Genomic DNA, 18,266 nt, shown 5'->3' on the forward strand with positions numbered 1-18,266 from the left:
TTCAAGATAAATAATCATGTGATGACTTGTTAGGCTGCAGCAATGAAGAGATGTGGTTTGATGAGTGAACATTGCAAAGGTCTGCTGGACATATTGTGTAACCCCTTGCACTCGCTCAGGCTTATCCTCCTTTTTTTCCCCTCCTCATTTCCAGCCCTAATTAAATCCCGATTCGGCCTTTCGTGGCTGGACGCAGCTATGGATTTTAATTACGCCATTATCTAATCCGGCTGGAAATACAATAACAATGCGCGGAATTCTCCCTCCAAATCTTTGTTTGTTTGGCGTCTGGAACGTCTCCGCGCTGTCGGCGGAGCTCCCCTGACAGATTCCAGCTTAATGAAGGATTACAGAGCGAACGCAAATCTTTACGTTGTTCGCCTTAATTGGGGAAGCTAGACGGAAATGAGTCAAAGCTCTCAGCTGGCAGGGAAGCACAAAGAACCCTCAGGCAGACACCTTATGCGCCGCAAAGATTCACATGCAGCCAGCTGGACCGGCGCTGGCAATAGAACAGCTCAGCTGATGGCAGAAGACGGTTGATGAAGCAACTTTGCGAGTCACAGAAAATGTCCGTTGTTAGTGTATCTAAATATTCTGACTCACATGTTGTGCGACAGCTTCAGACGCCGACAGCTGCAGATATGAGGTCACCTGAAGCAGAAAGAGCCCGAGTTCTTCCAGGACGTTGTTAGATAAGATTCTGCCACTCACAAGGGTTTGATGTTTCTCGAGGAGGCGCACACTCACACACACACACACGCACGCACACACACACACACACACACACACACACACAGTGTGATAGATAGGGACTTATTCAACAGTGCACTGCTCGGTGCAGCTGGAAGTATTTTGGTTGCACGTTGTAGTTTCCTTGTGTGTGTCTTGCTCCATTTCCAATGATCCGCATCAGACTCTGTTTGCAGCAGCAGCTTGCTCTCTCTCTCTCTCTCTCTCTCTCTCTCTCTCTGTATGTGTACGTGTGTGTGCGCCCACATGACCCGCCCACACCAGTCCACATGTGCGCTGGTGTGTCTCATTGTACACATTGTTGTTATCCGCTCACATTGTTTTCCTCCTGCCGTTCCTCCTCTGGGTGCTGTCTCACTCTCACTCTCTCTCTCACTCTTGCTCTGTGTGTGTGTGTGTGTGTGTGCGTGTTGTCTCTCTCCACGTCTGCACCTCAGAGGGCTCTGGAGCAGCAGATGGAGTCGCACCGTGAGGCGCACGGCAAACAGCTGAGCCGTCTGCGAGACGAGATCAATGAGAAGCAGAGGACCATCAGCGACTTAAGCGAGTCAGTGCTTCGAAGTTGAACCTCCACAACCCCACCCCCCCTCCCCCCCTCCTCCACTCCCCTCCCCCTGCTGTTTTCTGATCCCGCCGTCCACCCTTGACCCGGCCGTGAGCGAAAAAAGGTTTAAAACAATCGCCATAAAGGTTAATCGCTCTGCACTCTGCGTATAAAAAGTCTGAAATTCAATTTTGTCCCAGTGAAGCCACGGCGAACGTCGGACGCGGGGTTAGATAACAGCTTTAGGAAAATTCTTTCACGCTTTAAGGAGCCTTAAAACCAAAATGTGCAGGGTTTTTTTAAAAAAAAATATATATTTTGCAGCAGCAGGGGAGGGCAGAGTCAAGCATCAAGAGCCAGCGGGCTTGTAAGCTCCTTGAGGAGGCGCTGCGCCTCAATCTGAAGATTCTCGGGAGCAGACTAGACTGGGGGGCAAAGTTTGAACTGTAAATACTCTGCGCAGTAGCAGCTCCTGGTGACAGCAGGCAATTACTGGGCTTTTCAGCGTAAATGGCCCATGCCATCTGAGTTTTCACATCTTCGCTTTTAATCCCATGTGCCAGTGGAGCAGCCGCACGCAATCAGTTATCTATAAAACGCCAAAGAAAAGCGAAACCTATTTAACCCTCTGTTCACAGCCGACCACAAATCACAACACTAGCTATGTTTACATGCGCACATTTATCCAATCCCATCTAAACCTGGGTTGATCATAAATTCCAAATCCACTGTTTACATGGACACTAAATAAAATGACCCGATCATGACGTGCGTAAACATACACCAAGCGTTTAATCAGAATAAATCATTTGGTCATGCACAGAAATAGTAGTGGAAGAAGCTGCACGTCCTCGGCTTGTTCACTCTTTGTGCCCCTCGCATTTTGTTTTCCTCCCCTCTGGTGCAGTGTCTTTTAATGTAGTATTTTTTAAAAATATGGACCAGTTTTGCCTCCCTCCCACCATGTTTTCTGCCTGCCGAAACGCTGACGTAGCACGAATGTGCTGTGGAGATCGTTTCGCCCCAACCAGGAAGACAGGATCTGAATGTGTGTGTACATGGACGCCATTCGGAATAATAATCGGCTTAAACCACCACTCTCATTCGGAGTCAAATTACTTTCTGGATTGGATCTGAATCTTCCAATTGATGTGTTTACATGAAGCATTTTTAATCTGATTGGGCCTTTATTCCATGTCAATTATTATTTGTGTCCTATTTGCTTCCTGTTAGAAATTATCTATCTATCTATCTATCTAGCTAGCTAGCTATTTAGCTATCTATCTATCTGTCTATCTAGCTATCTAGCTATCCTTGTCTCTAGCCTGGTCGAGGTGTGTGTGAGGTGACAGTGCTATTTCAATATTATACCTTCATGCATAGGATAAACTGAAAAAAAAAAAAAAGTTTTCCCCAGTTCACCATCATGTTTTTCCCACCCTGCGTTGCTGAGACGTACCATCGCATACCTTCTCCGCCTCCTGTCGCGTGGTCCGTGCACCGAGCCTTTGTTCTCCTTAACCCGCAGTTGCAACCAGAGGCAGCGGCTGGAGCTGAAGCAGCTGCGCTCCGACTACGAATGTCTCCGGACGCAGGAGCATCACAAGAGCCGGCAGCTGGAGGAACTGACGTGAGTCTTGGCCGGCGCTCAAACGCTTCGCCATACGGAGGCAGAGGTCCAGGCTGCCTTATTTGATTTCCCCGTCCTCCTCCTCCCCCGCCTGCATTGTACCTCAGTCATTTGTCATCTTAACTGTCTCGTCTTACCGTATTCACATTATGAGCTTCCCTCAGTGAAATGATACTATGTTACATTGAGGAATCACCGGGAGGAGCACCTTTTTAACCCCCTCCCCTCGTCCCTCCTGCGTAATCTCCCTTATTAGCCTGGTGATGAGGCAGCAGCTGCTTGCCAAGAGCCTCTTTCTTTCGCTGACCTTTACAGCGTGTTGCGTCAGTTTTGCAGATGGCTAACGTCCCCCGAGCGGGACAGCCGATCCATGCCGCCGTTTGTTCTTTATTCATGAACGGTCTAGACTGGAGCGTTGTTGTTGTTGTTGTTGTTGTTGTTGTCCTTTTCTTTATTTATTTTGCTTTGAGAGAATTTGGATTGTTTGATCGCTCGTCTTGTCTGCCTCCGTCAGATTCCTCCACGAGCGACACGAGCAGTCAAAGCAGGACCTTGAAGGGCTGGAAGAGACAGTGGTAAGCTGTGATTGTCTCTTAACGTCGAGCTCGGCTCCCTCCGAGGCCGTTCAATGACTGTTTTCCTCCGCTCCGTCTCTCTCTTTCTCTGTCCGCACGCAAAAGGCCCGCGAGCTGCACACGCTGCACAACCTGCGCAAGCTTTTCGTCCAAGACCTCTCGACTCGAGTCAGAAAAGTAAGGCTCCGACCCTCGCGGAATCTAAAACGTCCGTGGCTCGACTGCATGCAAATCGGCCTCGGAAAGCTTTTTTTTTCTCAACTGCTTTCCTCGGACAGAGCGCAGGGATGGAGCATGACGACAGCGGTGGATACGTCACCCAGAAACAGAAGATATCCTTTCTGGAAAACAACCTGGAGCAGCTCACCAAAGTTCACAAACAGGTAACGGCGCGAGACGGCTGGAGTCGCAGCGCAGGAAGTGGAAAAAAATTGAGGCGATTGAGGTTTAAGCCATCAGAGGAGACATTTTGAAACAAATCCCTTCACCCAAAAATCAAGGCATCAAGTTGAAAACTATTTTAAAAAAGACACAATCCATCTAGTGCTAACGACAGCAGGGGATGCATCAGCCAGAAACAAAAGATATCCTTTCTGGAAAACAACCCGGAGCATCTCACTTAAGGTTCACAAACAGGTAACAGCGCCAGACGGCTGGAGTCACAGCGCACAAAGTGGAAAATAACAGCCTGGTGTTTATTCAAAAATAGCGGGTTAATCTTCCAGTTTTATATATATATTTTTATTACCCCGGCTTCAAAGCCTGTTTCTCACAGTGTCGGGGGTTTCTGCAGCGCAGCGAGACAAAAACGTCTCTGGTGTATTTTCTGCGGGAAGGGCGAGAAATTGCAAACTAATTTCCCCCCCAAAAAAAATCCAGTGCGTTGAGTTGAGGCTTATTGCTCTCCCAGGGGCGAGAGCGGCGCAGGCGCCATCAATCACGAGTGGAGCAACTTTACATGAAGCGAAGGTCTCAATGCAAGGGGTGTTGAACCGCATCGCCTTGGGGAGACGCACACAGCCGAATCACACAAGCCCCGACGCGCACACACACACACACACACACACACACACACACACACACGCAAGCACATTTGATCCACGCAAATTAATTCACAGTGCAGGTTCACGCAAAAGTGCTGAGTCTTTTGTCCTGCCTAACACACACACACACACACACACACACACACACACACACACACACACACACACACACACATACACACACTTCACATCTCTCTTTAATATTCACAGAAGGGCTGAAGCAGCGGACTAAAGTGTTGATGTGCTAAACGCTCTGTTGACTGACACGTATGATCCGGCGGCAGACAGCACCGTTTGGGGAGAGCTGCACTGCAGAAGCATGCAGCAGCAGTTTTGTCAGGAAGGGGAAGCAATCCTAAAAGTGTCTGCTGGAGACTCCATCCCTTCCACCACCACCTGCTGATACTGTAGAGGGAGGGAAACAAGATGAAAGTCACGGTCGTAAATCAGCGAACTCGCTGCGGGGAGCGATAAGGCCGACTGGCAGCACAAACACACACACACAAACACACACTCTGACGCAAAGGGGTCCCGATACACCGATGCCTATCTGGGCGCAAACACACAGTCCTCTCGCGACAGCGCCAAGGTAACGACCCATTTCTTGACTCTGCGCCAACAATAAATAAGTTGGATTAATTACTCCCCCCACTGCTAAATCCCCTGCGTTGCCTGCTCGCGCCGTTAGTTACAGGCTCTGCTTCTCTTTCACTCGGCATCCCAGCCGTCCCTCCTCGCTCGCTGTGCCACGTGGGCGCAAATCGGATCAGTTTGCACGACCGTCAGGGTTTGCGGGTGCTCAGTCGACGAACGGCACATTTACCTTGGCTTGTGTGAGAAGGAAAGTGGCGTTGTTTGGATTCTGTATGGCCTTCACAGTGTTCGTTCCAGCGCCACATACACAAACATTTGACCATCTATTACATTTTTACATCACTGTTGCAGAACCAAAGCGACGTGAAAAAATAAAATACATTCTATTAAAAAACAAGAGGATTCACTTCATTAATTCCATTGCAGTTGCAAGTTGGCTAATGCACAAGACTGGAAGCTGGATTGCTAAGTAGTTATTAAAAGTTGTCAATTAGCTTTAGTGTCGCTGACTGGGGGAAGATGGTACCGCCAATGACCAGTCTTGGTGGTCTCACACATGATGTGGACATTCCACACTCCAATGCGGACCTTGGTTTTAGGCCCCAGCAGGCCCTCTTTCGCACTCCTGACCTCCTTGCGGCTTTCACCAGGAGATTGGCAGAGTGGGCTTGTTGCGTAGGAATCTTCTGTCGAGATAAAATCCATATTAGTGGTAGGACTCCTGGTATTGTCTGTTAAACGTTGCTGTAATTTTCTTGGAAGCCGTGGGTTCTTCTGTCTCCTCACTGGGCCTTTTCCTCTTTCCAAAGACGTTAGTGGTAACGCATCACGTGACCGAGACAAGTGCCTTGACATGTGTCAAGAGTTGAGCCATAGATGGATGTCACAGAGAGAATCTGGTAATTTTTCAAAATAAAACTGTTCAGACTAGAAATAAAAGGGTATTAATTTAAGTTAAGTTAAATTGAGTTAAGTTACGGTAAAAAAAAAATCAAGGTAAGTTAAGTAAAGCAAGGGCATACTTGGAATGATACGTTAGGTAAAGTTAAGCAATGGTGTGTTGTGTTAAGTTACGTTGTGGTAGGCCATGTTAAGTTAACTTTCCTTTTTTTTTTGTCCCGGTACCAAATGACCCACAGACCGATACCTGTCCGCGCCCCGGGGGTTGACCCAAAGAATTAGGGTAGCCCAGGTCTGCCTGTCTCCTATCCAAGGCCTGATGTCACTTGGATTACTCATTGTAGTTTCTGTAACAATCTGTTTTTTTACGGCGTTGCGTTGTTAGCGCCACGCCCAACACCCAACCTGGAGGGCTGGTGACCTGCCTTTAGTCACACCAAGACCTGTCTGGTATGGTTGAACCTGCCGGGAACAATGGGCCTCCCCCTCAGCATAGCTCTCGAGACAATAGAAGCAACCCAAGCCTCTCCACCACGACAAGATAACAGCAAAGGCTGACTGAGCTAGATGCAAATTCCCTCATGGCGGCAGTCAGCCCCCCACTGGGTACTGTGCGCTCGCACTGGACGGTTCCAGACGTAAGCTCAGCGAAGCCGCAGTGCCTGCAGAGGAAGCGTCGACCAGAAGTACATTTGCCAATGCAACTAGCCGTCAGTCTTCTCTCCTGTTCATCAGTCTGTGTGCAGGATGTTTCCATCTGGCAGATGTCATCTTGCATTCCCAGCTACGGACGTGAATTCCAACTGCAGCCAGGCGTGACGTCTGCTGCCTGCTAAGTCCAGTTTCCCAAGACCTCCACGTTCGAAGCGTTTTTGCCTTTATTAATGTCATCCTCGCTCTGTCGTCTTCGCCGCGGCCACTTTCCCTGCAGCTGTTGTCAAAATGAGGGAACGATCAGCTCCGGGCCCGTTGGCTGGCTGCAGATAGGGCACATTTCCAGACCCGGAGGAGAGGGGAAATGCATTAGGCCAAGAGATTTCCCTCTCATCTCGCTTCCTCCGCTTTTCTTTGCCAGATAGGAAGTTTTTCAGAGTTTAGCCAACACAAAAATGTGTAACTAGTTTTCTGTATCGCCTTCTGGGCGGCTGGCTCTGAGCTGGAGCAGGTGTTCAATTAGCATCATACCTCAATGAGGTGGACGTGTCGGTGTCCTCGCAGAGTGCCGGCTCACTAAGTGTGCTCGCTGCTTTGCTGCATTGCTGATACTCGTTAGACACTCTTAGTTTCATGCATTTTGAAGATGAGAAACATCAAGGTGCGTTTCAAGTTCTGGGTTACATCCTGCTGAAGCGTGCAAGGAAAACCTCACCTCAAGCTTTCATCAGGACAGTTGCAAGATATGAAAGCAACACCATGTCAACTGTCTACCTCAAAATGATAGCTTTGGAATCTGAAAACTAGTCTTTTAGTAAAGTCTAAACAATATTATATTCTAAAAATTATGATATTAGATTGGTGAGGATCACAATTTGTGGATTTTCTTTCCTTTCTTTTCGTATAGGTGCAAATTTAATACCATGTTTTTGCTCTAGGCCAATAGCTTGTACCTGAGTCACATTCTTGGACTTTCGACATTGCATCTGTTTTCTCTATGCATCCCTCATGCCTCAGAATAGCAAAACCTTTTGTCAAATTGGACAAAAACAGCAAAAGTAATTTGGTAATTGGGACTCAAGTTCTAGTTCAAGTATAAATTCCAGTCATTATTTCTGATTTGAAAATAGGAAAACTCCCCAGACGGCACAATCATAAAAGTGCTACAACCCTGCATTGCAGTCACCCAAGTTTGTTTTCTCTCTCGAACGCAATCGCTGATACATTGAGTCAACCTCTGGGGCCTTCTGCCTCTTTCTATGTGCGTGTGTCAGCTGGTGCGTGACAATGCGGATCTTCGCTGCGAGCTTCCGAAGCTGGAGAAACGTCTTCGGTCCACGGCCGACCGAGTCAAGGCGCTGGAGGGTGCGCTGAAGGAGGCCAAGGAGGGCGCCATGAAGGACCGCCACCGCTACCAACAGGAAGTGGAGCGCATCAAAGACGTGATGAGGGTCCGCACCCCCTTCCGCCGGCCCCACGCCGCGCAGATAGGTGAGCCGGCGAGCGGGCCCGCATCATGCGGTTCCATTTCATTAAAAGCTCTCTCTTGATAGCACAGCTTTATCCAGCACTCTAATCTGCGGAGAGCGCTGGAATCTAATATGTAGGTATTAACGTGCATTATTCAAGCAGTTGTATTACATTCCTCTTCAGGCATTTGCTGTGTTCTCAGAATTAATCACAAATGCATCATTTTTCATATCATTTTTTATTTTTTTTCTACCATCGCCTTCGACACCAGATACATTCCCATTGTGAAGATTATTGGACATGTCAGAGTCTATAACCAAGTCTCTCAGTCGTCCTCCATGCCAGAGAAGAACCTGTCCGTGACCATCTGCCCTCGAGTGAATCCACGCTCTCTAAATGAGAAAGAATGAATAGATGTGTCTCTGGCCGTTTTCTCCACTCTTTTCTAAAACAGTGCTTCTCCACTGGTGGAGTCTCAAGACTCACATTTTTTTCCCTCATAATGAAGTCGCAACCCAAATTTATTCCACAGCGCTCAAATTTATTCGACAATAATAAAAACGGTAGCTCGCTTTCTACCGTGTCTAGTAAATAAATTATTGAAATGATTGAATTGAATTGTGCGTCTTGCAAAATAAATGCCCAACTTTTTCTCTTTTAAGTATGTACATTTATAAAATTACATACATACATAAAATTCCTTTTTTTTATTTTTTATTTTTTATTTTAATGAAAAAACAACAACCCCGCAACCCAATAGAAATTGCTCCATGACCCACTTTAGGGTCACGACCCATACAGGTTCTAAAGTTTTACAACATTAGGAGCAAAACGGTGTTCACAAAAATATTAGATGCATTGGGGTGTCTGTTAAACACCCGCCTTTGGTCTGTTTGGCTGCAACATTTTGTATTCCTGTCTGGCATGTGTCTTCCCGATTGGCCGTGAGGAAAAAAAAAAAAGAATGCCGCAACCATCATGTCTGCGCTGAGTGATTTTTCTCACAGGCCACATTCATGGTTGACCGTGCTTCCCTTATGCTTCATCATCAGTCATCTCACTATTCCCCCCCACCCCCCGCCAAGGTCGCCGCATATTCATGTTCGTGCGACTCCCCGTGCACGAGCAGCCGTGCACAGCCACACTGGTTCAGCACAGAGACCCCCCACCTTTGCTAGCTCCTTTTAATTGTGACGATATTTCCCACCATAAACATAGAAAAATCATTTTAAAGATGCACTTTTTTTTTTTTTTGCCATAGCATTGGTTGGCTGTTCAACGGTGTGCGTGTGGATTTTGCAGGATGGGCTGTTCAAGGGGTTCGTAAGAGACACGATATAATCCATTTTAATCACCCCAACACTTCTTCATCTCAGTGTGAAAATATGATAATTGCACTTATGCATTTAAATTCTGTGAGAATAAATGAAAGCCAGGCAGGCTGCTGTGAGAAAATGAGCCATTGATTTGTGAGCGGTCTGGAATAATGATTTTTATTACAGGATTATGAAATGAAGTGCCGGAGATCTTGACACGCCGGTGTTTATTAAGGGGGCAACTGAAGCCATTTTTACGCAGCAGTGCTTTTTGAAATGAGAATATTTTAGTAAAGAAATAAAGGCAATGACACCTAAAGCAAAAGTCGGTGTGGAGCCGTTTAGCCCAGAATTATTCATGTTTGGCCCATAGATCCACAGTTTGTCCGCATGTTTGTGTTGAACTAATCAGCAGGCACTATTGATCCCCGTATTTGATTTCAATCATGTAAATGAGAGCAAAATCAGTCTGTCAGATCAAATTGATTGGCTCTACTTCACCACACGGTGCGGCTTCTACTGGCTGTGACTGTTCACCATCTGCGGGTTGAATCCAGTAAAACAAACAAACAAACAAAACCAGCGGTAACATCTTAAAGACGCCTGCTTTACTTCTGTCTCGTCTCCGTCGCAGCTAAACCGGTCCGTCCCGGCCACTACCCGCCGTGCTGCCCCACCAACCCCTTCTTCCTCCGAGGCTACAGCGAGCACCCCTTCGCCTTCTACAAAGCCCCCTGGCACGTTCGCAAAAGCCAGGAAGAGGGCGCTCCAGCCACGCCGGAGGCCGAACCAGACACAGAGGACGCCAACTCCAGCCCGGGCAGCCCCGCCAAGAGCCCAGAGCCCAACAGCAACGACGCACACCAAGAGGTTCAGGGCAACATGTGAGTGAGATCTGCAGAGCATGGCGGGAAAATCAATTTTTCATTTATTTATTTATTTTTTTATGTTGACCATATTTTTTTTTAAATTGCTATAGTTTATTTCAGTCAACTTTGGGGCATCATTTACCTGAAAGAAAATAAATAACCACATAGAAGACCAAAAAGGTATAGGCTGAAGCCATAGCTTATTATGCCTTAAAAGAATAAGATGAAAAATAGTCAAAATAGAGAGCAAAAAACAAACAACCAATAAAAACAGGAAATAGAGAAAAAAGCAAGGCAACAAGAGCCTTTTCTTTACATGTCGGTATTTGCTGGACTACACAGGCATAATATATACACCCTTACATATGTATACACATACGTATGTATATACATATACACTACCATTCATTAGTTTGGGGTCACCTGCTCATTTCAGCATTACCTTTATTATAACCAGTTGTATGAAATAATGATCTTGAATACTCTGCCATCATAATAAGTGCAGGAAAATCAGTCAAGATGTGCTTAGGAAGTATGGGAACATTTTAGAGTTGAATGAAAACCATTCCCAGTGTCTGATTAGAAGTGACTGAGAGAATTCCAAGTGTGCAATATACAGGTATATAGTGCAAACATATAATACAAAGCTTTCTTTTGGAAATGTTTACATTTTTAGCACTTTGAAAGCATTCGACTTCTGTAACGATGGCGCCGTATTGCACACTTGATATTCATTCTGTAAAATCACATTCACTCATACATTCAAGGGAACAACTGTCAAAGCCATCCCATAATGTGTTCAGCACATCCCGCCGGATTTTCCTGCACCAGAAATGTTCTAACAGAATTCTAAATGCATCAGTGACCCCAAAGTGTTGAGTGTGTGTGTGTTTAGATATTAAAGTTGCATTTGCAAACCCCCTCTTTTTTTTGTCACGAGACAAGTTAAAGGTTTACTAGCACACAACTGGGAAACTGGGAAAGGTGACTGCGACCCAAACAAATGGGGCTGAAGTCAGTGCGCAAAAGTAAAGTGAAGTGAAATCTGATGCCAAATATGCAAAAAGTCACAGAATCCAAACGCACCCGCTAAGTCCATAAGCTCAAAGTGTGCACTACTGAGGTTAGGCTGTCATCTAATGACAGGTGAGTTGAAGAGCCAAGCTCAAATACTGGGAGGCTTGATGAGTTGATTGCACGCAGGTGCGTTGGCCGGCCATAACGAGGAGGCGAGGAAACAGGTGTGCCAGCCTGAACAGCAGGAGCCAAGCTCTCTGCCCACACACACACACACACACACACACAGAGGAGCACAGGACTGCCTGGCACTGTGACACTATTTTGGTGCCTTTGTCACGACGTCTGCCTTCCTAATCATTTCATCAGTCTGCACTTTGTTTTTATTTTCTTCCGCCGTAGCAGCTGAGTGTTTGCAGATGTCAGAGTCGCGTGAGACCAACGTTTTTTGGCTCTGACGGTGATTCATTGCGTCGAGGCTGAGCGAGCGCGTAGCCACGTTTCTCTTTTCAATTCTCCTCTCTCACAATTCAGGTCGAGGAGGTCGACGTAGAGGGGTTTGAGAAATCCCACAGTTACATACTCATAAATCTCCCCCCCCCTCTCTCTCTTTCTCTCTCTCTATGGGCTGTCTGCAGGCTCACAGCTGAACCACTGAGCCAAGCAGACAAGAGCGCCGCTGAGATGCTTGATTCAGAAAACGGTGAGCCCTGTTCCGATGAAGCCTCTCCACATAATAAGAAGTGACGCAATAGATTTTGTGTGAGTGTGTGTGCGGTTTGCCTTCTCGCCAGCCATTGTGAATAAATCTTGTTTAGCGTCGTCTTCCGCAACAGCGCCCGTTAAACCCCTTAACACGGGATTCCCCTGCTCTTCTCTTCTTCCTTTATTTATATTCCCATAATAGACTCATAATAATTGGCCTATAGGCTCCGCTGATGCCGCACCGGGGACGCCGGGACGGCACGGATAAACCGCGGGACACGTTTACGGCTGGAATCGCCGGCTTGAAATATGCTCTAATCAATACGGGGATAATGCTGCTACTTGAGGCTGGTGTGTTCGCCGCTGTCACTGACGGGGGAGAGCTTGGCCGAGATAGATTAGCGTTGCGGCCATCATTACTCAGCGCGACAGCGGGCCTGGGCAGTCGAGCCGAGCGGCCACCTCAGCCACGCTGACAGCGCGCGGCGCACACGTGTGACAACACCGACACGTCGGTGAATCTCCGGGCGGATCAGTAAAAGTCAGAAACCATGATAGGGCTAATAAATCAAGCTGCTGCTGCTGCTGCTGTGGTGCCCGTCGTCGCTCCATATCATTTTTTACTGTTGGTCCAGCTGCCACTTTATTCCGAAAACTGGAAGTACCAGCAATTAGGATTTTTTTTTTTTTTTTTTTTTTTTTTTTTTTTTAAGATTTGTACTTTATCTGACATTCATTTGTTTTCATTAGATGTCATTTTTATTAGTTCATTTAGTTTAAAAAATTGGCCATATGGCATTTTGGAGGGAAGAGCATAAGGACAGTAATGCATTCTGGACTCTTTACTCTCCCTCCAGTCCTGCAGTAATAATTTTAACTGTGGGGACTTCATACATCTCACTGACATGAATTTCAATGAGATAACCTGAAGTCACGTATCTTTTTTATTTATTTATTTATTTATTCGCCTCATCAGCCTTGAATGATCCTGTTCGGGTCGAATTAAACGCGCGGCGCGTCCGGCTGATCACGTGGTCCTTGAGGACGAGCCGACTTTCCCCCATCCAGCCGTCCTCCAGGTTTATTGGCGTGAAATATTTAGGAGCCGAGGAGCCAAAGGAGCACCTGTGTGTGCGGCGTCGTGCCTGTGGACGTCTTGTCACTTTAACTTCAGCTCTTAAAAAGTAAATGGCAACGTCGTTTTCAAGCTAATGAAAAGAAATGCTCTGTGGAAAGCCGGCGACCGTGGTCAGCATCACACTGGAAGCTCTTTTTTTTTTTTTTTTTTATCAAAGTGTAATTAAAATTATTAGTGAGAAATTATGCATTATGCATTAATAATTAATTTGTGTTTAATTCCATCATATAACATAGTAATAAATGTGCATTTTTATATTGCATTTCATACCACCAGATCACTGTAAGTCCTTCCATTGGCATTAATACCCACATGACTTTTTTTTCTATTCCCGGAGAGGACAACTGAATCTTTTTCATGTGTCAGGAGTGTCAGCATGTGGCGCAACAGTAAAACAACAAGTGAATGTCTGTCAGGCCGGTTAAGGAGAAGCGCAGGTCCTGGGAGAATTGCAGGGCCGCGGGATGTGAAAGACACTCGGGGCTGCAGGGTGACTCGGACGACTTCTGACACTCGCTACTGAAAGTGAGCGCCGCGCAGCTCCACGGGCAGATACTTTGAAGTGGGGGACCACATAAAAGAAAGGCCCATTTCCCATGTAAGTGATGTTCTGCGGCATTATCAGGCCCATCTGTAAGAACGATCGTCCTTGTCCTCTCCGCTCTCCGTCTCCGGGTTGCAAGGACTTTTCTTTTTTTTTTTTTGTAACTTTCATCACTTGGCTAATTAGCTGTATTAGCGAAATAGTTTGAGCAAATGCCCTCATCAGAAGAGTGTCAGAATGAATTTGTCCAGGCACTATAAAATGTCCCTTGTTTACATTTTTGAAAATGACTTCTTGCAGGCGAGTTAATGAAAACTCTTGGTGAACAGATTGGCCATTTGTTCAAACAGCATGGCAATAAATGAGTCTGTGTGTGAAAATCTTCAGTAGTGTGACTCTTTACAAGCTCTTTGTTTTCACTTTTACTGCTTCCTTTTCCAACATCATTTTCCAAGCAGAATTATTTATCCACGATTTAATACCAATTTCTTCTTACATTTGCTGCATAATCTGAGAATCCAGATTGCAGGGAGAGATTCTTTTAAAACCGGCAAGCGCGTTGGTTCAATTTGTTAAACAGGACCTGTTTTCTCAGCACAAACACATTATGCAGCCGCTTGTTCCAGAGCCATCCATCTTCTTCTTCAAAAATCCATCTGTGTGTGCGCGCGCGTGTGTGTGTGTGACCAAAAGGCTTCTCCCCAAATTTACACCCCGCCACCGCCACCACTCTCCACTCTCCACTCTCCACTCTCCACCGCCTCACTCTGCACCTGCCTGCTTCCTCATGCACCTTTCTGTGTCCACAGGAAACACCACAGATATCAATGACAACAGGTAAGACAGTGGAAGACACCGGCTATTGCAGACAGCTGACTGTACAGTGTTAAAAATGTATTTTAAAGGCCCAGTGTGCAAGATTTAGCAGCCTCTAATGGTAAGAAAGCACATTACAAATTGTTAATCTGTGTTTTCATCCATTTTAATCTCACTTCCTTAGAAGTGGTCCCGCTTTTCATATAAGCAGAAATTCTTATTATTATCAAATGTATTTTCTATTCAATTTAATTAAAAAAAAGACCCCTTTAATTATTAGCCACTGGGCCTTTAATTTTTAACTGTGGAATACTTGGCAGAGCTGAATGCATTTATGTCCAGCACTCCCATATTAAAGAATGCAGTGCCACATTTATTTATTTATTTATTTATTTATTTATTTATTTTGCATGCAGTGATCCTCTCTCACCACTTACTAACGCCGCCGACTTTCTTCCCTTCGCGGCTGCGTCTCCCCGCTGCACCGCCGCCCCCTTGCTGCTGCCGCCTTCAACTGCTTCCCTGACGGAACTGGCCGACGGTGGCGTGACCGCGCGTTTGCTAGCATGTGCCTGAATGTCAATTCCACCTCCAGAACTGATGTCTGTGACAATCAGGACCCGGCCAAACTCTACAGCCTGCAGCCAGAGGTTTCAAACAGCTAGTAGTCCCGAGCAGGTAAGAGCGCTGAGGGGCAGGCGTTTGTGAATTATTGCTGGAAAACTGAGTGACACCTTGAAGGTTAAAGTATGATGTTGTAATTGTGCATTAATTAGACCTTGAAAATACGGAATACACATTGAATTGAATTGAATTGAATACAGGAGTACAACAAAATTACAAAAGTGCCTTCCATCGTTGCATCGTATAAAAAAATAGCAATAAAACATACACATACATCAATATACATGTTGACCCCTGCATTGATTAAACCATGCGAGCGAGCTCAGCTGACAATAAACATTGAGTGCAGGATAATTTACACACATTCATTTTCAAATGTTCTTTACCTAATCTCAGTCCACATGCCATTTAAACCAGCAGCTGCACATTATTTCTCAGATGCGTATGATATCACGCAGTGCTGGTTGGAGCCTCCTGGATGAACTGACCCACTGGCACGACACACTATCACTACATTTACAGACCCTCCATGCGTTTCATAACCCCGGTGTCCATTACAATGTCCAATTGGATTTATTAGAGCCAGCAATAAAAACGTTATCTGTCGGCACATGCGGTGCCGATCATAAATATTGCACAGCGGTGAATACAGTAGGCTGAGTGAGCGTAGAGCAGGCCCTGCCTTATATAACAGCCCTGCGACCAGGCTGCTGTCTCTCAGCTCCCAGAGGCCGAGTGCAGTGTGCCGCAGCCTCTCTTGCCAAACGTGAAGGCACTGATGTCTGGCCTTATTCATTTATTAATATTTCTTCTGGGGCCTCCCACACTAAAAATACCTCCGCTCGCCGGCTGCTCCGAGACGCGGAAGCCACTCAAAGACCACCGACGGTATGAGCCTCTGATCTGCTTTTTATGTGGACTACCTTAACAAACGCCTGATGGGGATTTGAGAGTGTAACGAGAGCATTACTCAGACCAGTTCAGACCCGTGCAGATAGGCAGCCAGCCTGCCAGAGAGATAGATAGACAGATTTTGCTCTGTAATGAAATTTGCTGCGTTATGTGCCGGCGTTTCCTCCAGAGAACGCCGGCTTTTTGTTGAAAGTTTCCCGGGCAACTCCATCCTTTGCTGCGGAGCAAACACAAGTTTTGAGTTTTGCTCCTTGCCAAGTCTAAATACAGCTCCTGGTGTGCTTCCCCAAACACGAGCAAACTGGCACCGAAGACAGCAGAAATAAAACTGGAGACGAGTTCCTGCCGGCAGCGTCGGCGTGCATCACTGGCTGCTGCCTCTTGTTCTCCCAGTGTCTCACTTTGGCTTCTCTCTTCCTCTCTTCCTGTGCGTCTGTTTCTCCCGTCTCTCTGCAGGCAGACGCCCTCCCCACCCCCCCACCCCTTCTAGATCTGAAACTGCATGCAGCTGATCACTGTCCACCCCGCCTGTCCACCCACCCCCTCCTCTCTTCTCTCCTCACCTGCTGTAAAATGCCACATCTTCCTCCTCCTCCTCCGTCCCGCCAGGGAGGGCACTGCACCGCAAAAAACTCCCAGATTTGGCAGCTGACACCCACGTTGCAGCACATCTCCGACCTCCACACCACCGCCACCACACGCAAAAGAGTCCTGAAGAGTGAGCCGACTGCCGTTGGTCACCACTAGGGTGTGCTGTTTGTGTGGAGGACGGAATGAACGGTGGACCTCCGCAGTCTTGTCAAGAAATCTTACATTTCGTTCACATTCGTATGTGGAAAAATACCAAGTGAACTGTGTATGGAACCGTGGAAGCAGTGAGGGTTCCCCTGATAATACTTCTGACTGTGCATGTTGATTGTCGATGTTGGTCTTCACGTTTAATCAGAAAACAAAAGAAAAGAGACGCATACATTCATGAAGAAATATTTCATTTAAATACCAGAGCAGGACAAACGCTGTCAGGATAAATAAAAGGCTGTGACCCCAAATTTTCCCTTTATATGATTACACTGACATTGATATTTATTTATTTATTTATTTATTTATTTATTCATTCATTCATTATTAATTTTACTCCTTAGTCCTGGGGCAGAGCAAAAGCATTGATGCGTTCCAAAAGTCTCATAATTATTTAAATTCTAAAAAAAAAAAAAAAAAAAAATCATTATCAGCAGAGGCGGCGTTGTCTCCTCAAATATCAGGAAATTGGTTTTGGCACAGTGGTTTAACATTAAATCCTAACTGCGAGACGTGAATGGGATTATTTTCAGATGAATCCTATTTAGAGTGGGATTATTTTGGCATTTTGACACACTCTTTTGGTTCAGCGTGAAGACTTTTGAAAGCTCCGTCGAAAGTCTTGTTGCATAGCCGCAGAAGCCGGACCTCACAGCAACAAAGGAAAACGCGGCCCTTTTAATTAAAACCTCAATTTGTTAGTCAGTCCGACTGCGCTGGTGTTTAGATTGATTACCGGTTCATATAGTAAAAAAAAGACAAACATTGTTGTGTGTGGTAGAGAGACTGTGAGCTATAAATAGTCCTTCCAAAAGACTCTGCTGCGGACGGTTTGTGAGGTAACAAGTCATTGTCATGTCAACCCAAAGCATGGTGGAAGAATAATAATAAAAGAAAAAGAATAAAAAGAGGAAAAATATGTAGCAACTATTTTTGTACTGCCGGTTCTACTTTAAAAAGATAAATACACATATACGGATATATTATAATTTGCTCTATTTCAGATGATTTCATTCGCTATTGATTCTATATTTATAGTCGCCGTCGAATGTGAAAACCTTTGCGTTTGTTTCGCTGTGACGAAGTTGTCGTCAGGTTTTTTTGTCCCCCCCTCCCACACATGCGCGACGACGCCCATGTGCTGAGATGACTAATGGCGTCGCTCTTAATAACCACCTCATACAGAAACCAAAGGCCTGACTGCGGAGAGGAACCTGCTCTTTGCCATCTATAAACTCCCCGCGGTCGTAAACCGAGGAGTTACTGTAGGTTATCAAGAGCCGAAGTCGACCCTGTCACCAACTGACACTGAGACACTTGGCCTGATAAGGTGCCTCATCGGCCAATGAGGTATTTAACCGTTG

General features: G+C 46.1%; 1 protein-coding gene across 1 annotated transcript in view; it reads left to right on the forward strand.

Annotated features, from left to right (window-relative positions):
* Positions 1–15,319, forward strand: part of kif5ab (kinesin family member 5A, b) — a 61,426-nt gene extending 46,107 nt beyond the window's left edge. Inside the window, exons 19-28 of the mRNA XM_076025270.1 lie at positions 1,191–1,300; positions 2,826–2,927; positions 3,442–3,502; positions 3,608–3,679; positions 3,781–3,885; positions 7,968–8,184; positions 10,114–10,363; positions 12,004–12,068; positions 14,562–14,589; positions 15,134–15,319. Coding sequence (XP_075881385.1) covers positions 1,191–1,300; positions 2,826–2,927; positions 3,442–3,502; positions 3,608–3,679; positions 3,781–3,885; positions 7,968–8,184; positions 10,114–10,363; positions 12,004–12,068; positions 14,562–14,589; positions 15,134–15,233 — 1,110 coding nt within the window. The 3' untranslated portion in view covers positions 15,234–15,319. The remainder of the gene's footprint in view (positions 1–1,190; positions 1,301–2,825; positions 2,928–3,441; positions 3,503–3,607; positions 3,680–3,780; positions 3,886–7,967; positions 8,185–10,113; positions 10,364–12,003; positions 12,069–14,561; positions 14,590–15,133) is intronic.
* The last annotated feature ends 2,947 nt before the right edge of the window (positions 15,320–18,266 follow it).

Source organism: Nelusetta ayraudi, unplaced genomic scaffold (assembly GCF_046127955.1).
Source record: "Nelusetta ayraudi isolate G7.1 ecotype Tasmania unplaced genomic scaffold, CSIRO-AGI_Nayr_v1 ptg000017l, whole genome shotgun sequence".
Lineage (NCBI taxonomy): Eukaryota > Metazoa > Chordata > Actinopteri > Tetraodontiformes > Monacanthidae > Nelusetta > Nelusetta ayraudi.